General features: G+C 49.8%; 1 protein-coding gene across 2 annotated transcripts; it reads left to right on the top strand.

Moving 5' to 3' along the window:
- The first annotated feature begins 2385 nt into the window (after positions 1 to 2385).
- Positions 2386 to 11209, top strand: SEC61G (SEC61 translocon subunit gamma). 2 transcript variants are annotated; one of them, XM_074988060.1, is made up of 4 exons: positions 2386 to 2542; positions 7862 to 7961; positions 9312 to 9414; positions 11053 to 11209. In XM_074988060.1, exons 2-4 carry the CDS (start codon positions 7868 to 7870, stop codon positions 11060 to 11062), a joined length of 207 nt encoding a protein of 68 aa, XP_074844161.1. In that variant the 5' UTR covers positions 2386 to 2542; positions 7862 to 7867; the 3' UTR covers positions 11063 to 11209. The 2 variants fall into 2 exon arrangements, with proteins under 2 accessions (XP_074844161.1, XP_074844160.1); XM_074988059.1 differs by lacking the exon at positions 2386 to 2542 and adding an exon at positions 6248 to 6448.
- The last annotated feature ends 124 nt before the right edge of the window (positions 11210 to 11333 follow it).

The following is an 11333-nucleotide window of genomic DNA, read 5'->3' as shown; positions in this document are numbered from 1 at the left end:
CTCAGTTTACTTTTATTCCCATTTTCTTATAGACTGGCACTATATTTTCCCCCTTTCAGTCCTCTGGAAGCTCTCCCATCTTCCAGGAATTTTTGATGATTCTCACTAATGGTTCATATCTCCCTGCTAGACTAGGATGTACTTTATCAGACACAGCCAACTGAAAGACATCTAATTCGTCCACATAATTTTTAATTTGTTCTTTCCTTATTTATCTTCAGATCCTAAACTTTTTCACTGGTATTCTGTATGTTAGAGGTTGAATTACTATTAACCTTTTTGGTTAAAACTGAAACAAAAAACATAATTTAGCATGTTCTCCATTTACATATTTTCTGTTGTGTTTCTCCCATCATCAAATAATAGGACTACCCTGTCCCTGGTCTTCCTCTTACTTTTTGTAAGATGTTTTCTTGTTCCCCTTTAAACCCCTAGCTAGTTTGATTTTGTTTTGTGCCTCAGTTTTTCTAATTTTGTCCCCATGTGCTTGTTTATATTCCAAGATGTTTACATTCATCATTTGTAACTTGACCTAGTTTCCACAAGCAAGAAGCAACCTGCCCCCCCACCTAAAAATCATAGATGTGGCCCCCAACTGAGAAAGAGAAAAAAAACCACTCACCTAACTCCCCTAAAGCTGCAGGGGAAGGGAGAAGTGCCAAGGCTCAGGGCTTACAGCTGGGTCAGATTAACTCTTCTGGAGGCCCAGGCCTAATAGATTTTGTTGTTCCCCCCCTCCAAAAACTTTTTTTGACAGGGCCAAAAAATGAGGGATTCAAGGTGTGTGAGGGGGCTGCTGGGGAAAGGGGTGCATGGTCTAGGCAGAAGGTATGGTGCAAGAATGGGCTAGGGTGTGAGATCTAGGCAAGAGGGAGTGTGTGCAACAAGCTGGGGATGAAGGTGTGGGTATGGAAGGGAAGAAGGGTGCAGGAGTGCAGTGAGGGGTGGCAATGCAGGATCGGATGGGTGGGGGTGCAGAAGTAGGGTGAGGGTATGGCAGGGAGTGGGCAAAGGATGGGGACACTGACCTGATGGGTTCCTGGGGGAAGGACATAGGTATTTCTATGTGGTTCTGCACACTGCAAGGAAGTGCTCCCCTACATGGATGATTCCTGGCCATTGAGAGCAGTAGATCAGTGGGCATTGCCTACAGGGAGTGTTTCCCACCAGCGCACAGAGCTCCTTTCTTCTCCCTAACTGGCAGAACCCATGGACCAGATCTGGCCTGCAGCCAGCCTTAACTGGGCCCCTGAGGCTCAGGGCTCCCCACCCTGCATGGCTGGAATGCCAGCACCAGCTCACCCTGTTGCTGGGGCTGAGGGTAGTGGAGCTGACCCCAAAACCTGATCAAGGGAAATCACAGGCTGAATGTGGCCTGCCCGGCTATAGATTCCTTATCCCTGGTGTACATCTTGGATATACAAGACATGAGCTCTTCTCTTTTTTCCCTGCTTATCCTTCAGCAAGCTGTACCCTTCTATACCAATAGTTCAGTCATGTGTATTATCCTACCATGTCTCTGTATTGCCAATTATGTCATAGTTGTTTATTCACTAGTATTTCTAATTCCTCCTGTTTATTTCTGAAACTGCTTACATTACTAGAGTCACGCGCAAGATATTGATTTTGTTTCCCTCTAAATTTCTTCTGTCTTTCTTTTGTCCCATCAAACCCTGCACCCCAAGCCCAGCCCTGCTCCACCCCAACTTTCCTCTGCACCATCCCTCTGCTCTCCTTCCTCCAAACCCCTTACCCTGACCTACCTGGCCTGGGGGGATTAGCTCTCTCTCAGTGTATGGGGTGTGTCTGTCACTTACAACTGCAGTGGGAGCAACTGGGCTCCACTCTGCTGTCCCCCTCCCCAGACATGTAGCTTGGATGAGGCAGGAAGGGAGGTGAGTTGGGGCCGGGTTGCTCCACTCCCTGCCTTTCCATTCGCTTCTACATAACGCTGGCCTGCCTGTACGGCCCCCTGCACGGACCTGTCTGCCTAGGAGCACCACCGAGCCACCTGCCCAGAGAGCAGTGCCCGCCACAAGCGGGACGGGGGACTGTGCGCATCAGGAAGCAACTGACGTCTTTGTGCCTTGTTTGTACAGCGCCGGGCACATTTGGCTCACAAGGCTACAGCTCACACAGGGGCTCGCCACCGCTCCGGCACACTGCGTAACAGTACACGAGAACGCGCACGGCGGGCCCGGGTAACCGGCAACCCGCTCGCGCTCCAGGCCCCACCAACCGTGGCGCGGGGCACAAGACAGGTGGGACAGGTCTGCGCCAGCAGCGGCACGCCGCCCTCGCGTGACGTTTCTTCGCGTTCTCCACGGCGCACGCGCAGATTGCACTAGTGGCATTCTTGCGTCTGAGCGCATGCGTAGTAGGAAAAGGGAGCCGCGGCCTGCTCACTCTCTCTCGGACTATGCGACGGTGGCGTAGTTCCGGAGGCGGAAGTTGCGCGGTAGTTCTCCTTCCGGTTCTTCGCCGTGACTGCCAAAGCTGCTACGTGTCCCTTGTGTGACTAGTGGGGCTGCCAACCCCTCAGGTGAGAGCGCGGTGCTGGCAGCGCGGATGGGGTTGTTGGTGGAGGAGGGCGCCGGGCCCTAGGGGAGGGAAGGCGTCCGAGCGCTGCCGCTTTCCGTGTGGGGTCCTGGCCGGCCTCCGAGGCTCTCTTCGCCCTCTGCCACGGGTAGTGCTGAGCGGTGGCCGGGAGTTAGGAGCGCTGAGGGGGTCATCTCCCCCGCGCCCCAGCGTTGGGTCCGCTTCTGGAGCTGCAGGGGGCCGGCGTTCCCTGAGCTCGTGTCCGAGGCTGGAGCCTGCTTGGAACGAGCTTTTTCTCTCCTGCCCCCGGGTCCGGTCCGTAGGCGGGGGCGGGTGTCAAGGGAAAACTGAACGCGAGTCCGGCGACAACTTCGATCGTGGCTGGTTCGCACCATCCGGCCCTAAACCAGATTAGCTCTGGGCAGCGTCTGTGGCTTTCCCTCCTGCCCTTCCCCGTTTCCACGGGCAGCGCCTGTTCCTTCCCCTGGCCAGTTAGGGCGTTTTTAAAGTTTTTCTTTGTTTCGTTTTGCCGGTGTGTGAAAGAATCTAGTCGTGAATCACAGCAGGGGCCTGTGCCTCCTAGGTGGTGTGGTAGTACAAACAGTAAAAGCGAGTGTGAATATACCGAATGTTGAGGCATTCAGTTCCCCAAGAAAGAGTGCTAGTTTCGTGTCCCTTCATGCTTAGGCAATGCGCTGCTGTCAACTGCTGTCGCTAGCAGCCCATCTCCTGTTGTAGGATTGGGTGCTTTACTAAAGAAACGTCTATTGTGTAGTTCATTTAAGATGATGTGCAAAGAATACTGTAAAACTTACAGTAGATTTGTAACTTATTGCATCACAGTAGGAAGAGGAAAAAAAGGAAAAGAATTAGATTTTAATGGAGAACTTGAAGATACTTGAAAGGCATCACTTGACATTTAGATCTTAATCATTTGTAGGTACAAAAATCTTGACTATCTAGGATTTTGATTATGACATGCTAACTCATCATACTGATAGTAATTTCTTATGTTTTTACTGTTAGTTGGTCTTAACAAACAGATCAACAAAGGCTTCATAGAAGACTATTCAGACAATTGGTAGACGAAAACTTTGATAGTATGTCAGTAAACTAATTAGATTCAGAGCCTACATCTACGTAAACCCATTTTCAAAAGGCAGTCTTTCAAAATGTAATTTCAAAAGATGACCTTTTGAAATTGAGTGTCCACACAGCCAAATGTGGACTGAACGTACAATATACCCTTTCGAAAATGACCGTCTACACATCCCCGCGCAGCCTTTTGAAAGTAAATGGCCTGGAAACACCACGGGCAAGGTTGCATGTCGGACAAGCCCTTTCAGGGCAGTTGCCATCCATTTCTTCAAAGGGCCTCTCCCCAACACCCTTGCTCTGCACACACTGAGGGCAGGCTAGCTGTCCTGAGACACACACAGGGAGACTGTGCAGAGGAGACACCACAGGGCAGAACATGGACCTCCAGCAGCTCCCTCCCCCATCTAGCTGTGGCCAGTTTGCTGGCTGCAGTGCTGGCTAACATCCTACAGTGGCTTCGGGTGGCCACCTTGATTGCCACCATCCTGGAGGTTGTCCTCTGGGCATGACACCCACAGCTCATCCCATGGGCCATCTGCCGCTTGTGGGGCTACCTCACAAGCATGGACAGGTGTGACTAGCTGGTGCTGGAGGACCGGGGCAATGGCCGGTGGCTGCAGAACTTCAGAATGACCAAGGGGACATTCCTGAAGCTGTGCCACTGGCTCCCTCCAGCACCACGCCACCCGCATGAGGTCCCTGGCCCCCTGCAGAAAAAGGTAGTCAGTGCTCTGTGGAAGCTGGCCACTGATCAGTTGGCCACCAGTTTGGGGTGGGCAAGGCCAGTGTGGTGGGGACAAAGACGGGTGGGCATGGAGTTCCCCAACTCACACTCACGAGCATGTTTTCCCCTTCATGTCCTGCAGGCTGTCCAGGCCATTAAGAATGTCCTTGTCCGTGGGGGGGAACCTTGACGTTGCCCTCGTGGGATTGGAGGAGCTGGGCTTCTCCAGCTGCTGTAGGGCATTGGATGGCACCCGCATTACCATCAGAGACCCGGAGCACAGTGGCGGAGCCTATATAAACCACAAGGGCTACCACTGTGTTGCTGCAGGCACTTGTGGATGCGAAGGACAGGTTCATGGACATGTGCATGGGGTGGTCTGGCCATGCCCACAAAGCCCAGGTCTTCCGGAACTCATGTTTGGGTTCAGGCTGCTGGATGGAACTTACATTCCCCCACAGGAGCTCCCCCACTGGGGACACCATGATGCTGCCCTGCACTGTGGCTCACACCACCAACCCCCTGCATCCATGGCTCATGGAGCCCTACACAGGACACACTCAGCCTAGCCAGGATGTTTTTAGTGAGTGCCTCAATGAGGCCTGTAATGCAGTTGAGAGGGCATTTGGCCATCTCAAGGGGTGCTTCCAGTGCCTCCTAGCAAGGCTGGAGGTGGGCCTCCTCAGTGTTCCAGCAGTGGTCAGGGCATGCTGCACCCTGTACAACCTTGTGGAGGCCAAGCACAAGCCTTTCGTGCAGGGGTGGGTCACCAAGGCCAGACACAGCTATGAGCAGCTGGCTGCCACCCCGTGCCACCAGGCACAGCTAGATGGGGTGCGGGTAAGGGAGGCCCTGCGTGAAGCCTTTGCCCAGGAGCCCCAGTGACTCTCTACCCTTCCACACCTACTTTTACCATCATCCCCATGCACCCCGTTACACACTATCCCCACACATACACAGGGGTGCCCACCAATAAACAGTTTACTGATAGTGAAACAGAAAAGTCTGCATCTTTAAAATGTTATAAACTGTTTACAGGGGGTGTGGGGAACTAAGTACAAAATGGGCCTGGGGCAGGAGGTGCAGGCACCGAAGCTTGTAGGGGTGGGGAGGTAAGGGTGCAGGGCCTTTCAACTAGGGTTGAGGGATGTGATCCCTGTTGGCCGTGGGAGCCCCTACCCCCCACATCCGGGGTCCTCACTGGGGCTGGGAGCATGGGAAGGTAGAAGTGTTGTTGGGGTGCAGCACCTATGGCCTTGAAGGGGAATGGAGGGGCAGGGGGGAGTTGCCACCGCACAGCTTGCTCTTGCCATTAGGAGGTTGGTCAGTTGGTATCAGGGCAGCGAGGTCAGGATCAGGGTGAGGAGGGGCTGATGTGGGAGGGGCAGGTGCCTGAGGGGACTCACGGGGGGGCAGCAGGGTGGGCCAGGTGGGCAGTCACAGCCTGGCTGAGTGCATCGAGGTTGGCCACCACCCTGTCCCAGGCTTGCCACTCCATGGATAGCTACTCCTGCAGCATGCCTTGAGGTCCCTCAGGGCAGTGGTGTGTGCGGGGTCCCCTGTGTTCTTCTCCCTGCCCTGGTGGTGCTGGCATACGGCCCAATGGCAGCCCTGGGACGTACCAAGTTGGGGTATGGGCTGCACCCCGTTGTCCTCCTCAGCAGGGCTCCCTGGCCCGTGGCTGGGGCTCAGTTGTCTCCTGATTGGTAGAGCTATGGAGACAGAAGGGGACAGAGGAAGGGGCCATTAGTCTCATGAGTTGACCCCTGTGTTCTCACCCCCTCTATCCACTGTCCTGGGGTCCCTGTGGTATCTGGATTGCAGGTGGTACCCGCATGGATGGAGTGAGCGCAGCCTTCTGTCTGACACCCTCCCCATCTCCCCATGGCTGTGTGGCCAATGCTGCTGTCCAGGATTGTTGGTGCTGAGTGCCACACGTACTCCCTCTGGTGACCAAGGAGCGCAGTCATCCAGGATGCATCTGGACTGGGGTCATCAGCCATGTTGGGCAGGAATGGACACCCCCTCCCGGGTCTCAGAGCTAACGGGATGCATGACATCTACCTGAGGGTCCCTCCAGGAACTCTGGTGAGGCCTAGGTGGAGGGGGGCCCAGCTGGATGGAATGGAGGGGATGGCAGTGACAGTGGCCCCCTCACTGGAGCCCTCATTGTCACTGGTGGTCACAGGCTGCAGGATGTTCTTGTGGGGCCTGGTGGTGGCTGGCAGTCCTGGGTGGTCCTCTGAGTCAGTCCCTGTCTCCGGCTCTGGCTCAGCTAATGCAGTTCTTTAAAGTAGGGGCAGCTGGTGAGTGCTGCCCCGACCGTGTGGCTGCATCCTTGGCCTTACAGTAGCCTTGCCAGAGCTCCATATTTGAGTGTACCTGGTCTGCGGTTCAGTTCGGGTGGTTCTGGCTGATGAGGGCCTTTGACAGACACTCAAATGCAGCCGTGTTCTGGTGCTGGACTCCGGTCTGGTGCAGGAGCTCCTCATCCTCCCAGAAGGCGAGGAGGTCCTGAGTTTGGCGTCTGTCCAGGACTTTTTTGGTGCCTGGCTTGGCTCCTGGGAGATGTGGCCGGTGTCTCAGTGGGGCCCCGGTGCGGGGGGGGGTGGTCCTGGGTGCTGGCTGTGGGTCTGAGGGGTGGGCTCTTGTGGCTCAGGCGTTGCTGAGGGAGCGTGCAGCTGGGCAGTGTGTGCTCCCTGCTACCAGCACACTCTCAGCTTCCTGCCTAGGGCTTTCTGGGAGCCAGCGTCCTTAAACGCAGCTGGATACTGGAGCCATATAGCTCCACTTTTGCTGTCAGTGGCATCTCTACCCTCCAGTTGATCAGCACCCTGGAGGGCACCGTCTTTTGAAATAGCGGTCTGTGGAGTGTTTCCATATGCTCGCTTTCAAAGGGGCCTTTTGAAAGAGGGCGCTCTTCCTAAAATGGAATGGAGAGCCAATTTTGAAGGACCAGCCCCATGCTTTCGAAGATAATTTCAAAAGAGCGCAGATTGTGTGTAGACAGTCCAGGCAGTATTTCAAAAGGGGCTCTTCTTTCGAAGCTCCTGTCAAAAGAACTTGCTAGTGTAGTCACGGCCTCAGCATATAAACTGGTAAGCACAGAAGAAATAATGGAGACAAAAATAGAGGAAAATGCAGGAGAAAGGGAACATCAAGTAGACTATAAAAGGGTGTAACAAATGGAAGTCAAAGCTCATGGTTCTTTGGATTGATGAATTGCCTGTTCTAATGCGTCTGTGGCTCCATCTCCTGCATGAAAACACATTGTAGTAAAATACAGATTAACAGCCTTGTAGATTAAAAATCCCTTAGAAACCTGACATGTATGCTTAAAGAATTAACACTTTCACATTCAGTACAAGTATGCATTTAACAAGACCAGCAGAAAAAGGCAGGGGGACGAAGTGAGGATTTGCCATTATAAGTAAGATGGGAAATGTTTTTTCAAAATGACTCTTGAAAAAATTTATGTATTAAAATGTGATAATCTTGCAGGCAATCATGGATCAAGTAATGCAGTTTGTTGAGCCCAGCCGTCAGTTTGTAAAAGATTCCATCAGGCTTGTTAAAAGATGCACAAAGCCCGACAGAAAAGGTAAAGTATACAACAAGATTGGGGGAAAAAAAGCTAAGGTCATAATGTTCATTTTGTTTTAATTTTCTATCTTATGATATTGTGGGGGTGGAGGAAACAGGAAGTTCAGTTGTTTATACTGATGGATAGCTACTCAATTGTCATGTTCACCGAGTCTCAATTTTCCATTTGTATAACAAACAACCTATGTTGCACAGTTTTGTCAGAAAACCAAGAGATGCACTTAGTTTTGTGCATAACTAATTTGAGTTTCTTTTTGGTTATACATCTTGTTGAAGTGAGACTTGTGATTGCTTCAAAAACTCACTACCCTACTGCTGCTATCTACACAGCTGAAGTGTTCTGAAATGTATATTGCTTATTTCCAGAATCTTTTCTGATGACTTCTATTGACATTTCACATTCTGATGTTATCCGCTCAAATAAATCTTCTCCAGTGTCAACTGGCTTTCACTTGTTTTCTTCCAGAAACTGAATGTCCTAGTATTTTGTTTACAATACGGTAAACCCTCGATTTTACGGACCCTGACTTAGCAGACTTTGGGAACAACGGATGTCTGCCAGCCCGTCGTTATTTCTGAAGTCTGCTGGGATCTGTAAAATCCTAAATTATGGCTCCCACCCCAACTCAAAGTAGTAAGGCTACTTACCAGGGCTGCCTCTGCTCTAGCTGGAGGGGTCCTCGCCTCCCACCGCCGCAGTTTGCTGTGCCTGAACTCTCCACTGCGTCTTTCCACCAGAGTTGGGCTGCATTGGCACTCGTGTATGTGCCCCACCCCTGGTGGGAGGAGCGTGTGGCAGCTCCAGCAGTGGCGGGGGCTCCTGGAGGCTGCAAAGGAGTCTCCAGCTACCACAGAGGTGGTGTGCCTCCAGCTGCACTGGAGTCTTCAAGCGATGGCAGCTTTAGCTTCAGTGGCTCTGGCGAATTGCTGGCATGTTTTTTGGGGGGGAGCTTGGTGGAGGTGGGTGGGCACTAGAGCAAAAGTAAACCCTCGGATTTAACAGACTTTTGGGTGTAACGGACACCACTCCCCCCATTAGTCTGTTAAATTGGGGGTTTAGTGTATTGACAGTGACTTAAAAGTTCATGTTAGCTTATCTGGCTTTAAGTAATGTGGATCTATATTTTGCAATCCTGTAAGTATTAATCCCTAGGAATCTAGTACTTCTAAATCTTGGGTTATTTGTAGAAATGAAATGCCATCTTATAAGGCACTTTTAAAATACTTTTATCTTAGCATGGAAGAAGCTTTCAAAGGCACAAATCTCATGTTTTTAGTAGTTATCTACTGCATTTTAAGTGGTAGGTTTAAATATACAGATTAAAATTTATGACTTCTTAAATTGCAGAATTCCAGAAGATTGCCATGGCAACAGCAATAGGTTTTGCAATAATGGGATTTATTGGTTTCTTTGTGAAATTGATCCATATCCCTATCAACAACATCATTGTGTAAGTAAATCTCATAAAATGGCAATGCTAGTGCAAGCACGTAAATAGCACAGTTTGCTCAGAGTTTTAAATGGTAATTATATGGCCAATGGGAGTGATGGGGGCAGTCCCTGCAGAGTGCAAAGCTGCTTTCTCCCCCTTGGTAGGCAGAGCCTCAGGTGGTTATACCAGGGCTGAGTCACCCCACTTGGGGGTGGGGGGCAGTAGGAAAGGATGGAGGCAAACGCAGAACCTCAGGGTTCAATCAGTGCAAGCCATGGGCCACAGGTTCCCCACCCCCCGCATGAACATTGAGGAGTTCTTGCTTGCAGATACTATTACATCTTTTGTTTACTGAATGATATACTACAAACAATTATTACCATTCATGGCACCTGTAGCTGAGAGGAGGAGGCCCAAGGTGATTGGAAGCTAAATGGTGAACTCTTAACTTACTCCTGGGGTAATTTTTGTACCATGGTGCAATGCAGAATTGGGCTGCTGCCTGCCACTAGGAGCTGCTGGATTCAGAAGAGCAGAGGTCAGTGAGCTGAGTGCCTAACCCATCAGGGATAGAGGATGCACACTGTCGCTGCCCAGGCTGAGCCTCATTCTCGTGGGGATAGGACAAGGTCTGGGGTACCCAGCTCTGCAGAGGGTGAGGAAGAGCAGGGGCACATCACATTCTCTGGTGGGGCCGCAGCTGGGCTTTGAGGACCCCACACGGCTCTTCTGTACCATTTCCCATTGGAACTGGGTTGTCAGAGGGGTTTCTTTAATTCCTGTGGGGGAATTTCTTTGGATGTCTTGTTGACATCGACAGGCATTTTGAAATAAATTACTAAAATAATTGAAACTGGAGTGATTGTGGTATTTGGCAAATAAAACATGCATAATTTTAAAACATTGTATATGAAAATTTTGGTGTAAAATTTCCCCAGGAGTGAATAATACTAGCTACATTCTTAGGCAGTACAGTAAATCACTTTTTGGATTTTGCATTTAATTTTTAATTAGAAATTTCACACTTGTAGATGATGATATTGCAGAGACTGTTGTAGGATAAATGAGACTTACAGTTTTGAATGGTTAGTGTCTTGAGGTTCTGTTGGAAGAAGATACACAGCAAAGCTAACTACTATTATTATTAAAAATCTTTATTAAAAAGTAAAGCAGTGTTTCAAACTCTACATAATTCTGACTTGTACAATATATCACATCATTTGTATATTAAGTTCTTGCAAATGAACACTGAACCTTAAATCAATGTAGTAACTAGCACAACAAAAGTTACTAATATTGAAGATGTCAGACACTTCAGTTAAGACTTCTTAATTGGTTAAAATAGCAAGTGTTTTGGCAAAGTTTTTCCCACAACCATTTTCCTCATAGAGACTCTGAAGTTTCAGGATCTTTCTCCCACCCTATAAAAGAGGGTGGCTGTAATCATTTGAGATTGGTTTACCACTCCTTTTGGAGCAAGGAATGGCATGATCATCAAATTAAGAAAACTGTTTCAGAGCAAAGATGAGACTAACTGCGTAGTGCTGGTGCTGTTTTTAAGGCATAGTAGGGACATAGTTCCAGTTAAAATGGGATGGTGTAACTTAAGATAGCATCATCTACTTGAAATTGATCACACTCTCTCTTGTTCTACAGTGGTGGTTGAACACTCATCAAGAAGATTGTTTACCTGAAGTTTGGAATGATGGACAGTGGGAAGTGGGACTTTTTGCTTACTAATATTCCATAACTCTGTATCTTGTTTATGTACTGCTTTAAACCCAGTTAAGATTAAAACAAGCCTGATATCTGAGCTGGTCTCATTTTGTGTTACTGATTCTGAACTCTCTAGATGCAGTAAATAAGGCCAGGTCTATGCTAGACCCTAAAGTCGATCATAGATAACGCAACTCCAGCTATGGCAACTGCATAAGTAG

Source organism: Carettochelys insculpta, chromosome 2 (assembly GCF_033958435.1).
Source record: "Carettochelys insculpta isolate YL-2023 chromosome 2, ASM3395843v1, whole genome shotgun sequence".
In the NCBI taxonomy this organism is placed as follows: Eukaryota; Metazoa; Chordata; order Testudines; family Carettochelyidae; genus Carettochelys; species Carettochelys insculpta.
Note: the sequence above shows the minus strand (reverse complement) of the source record. Positions and strands in the feature narration are given on the sequence as shown.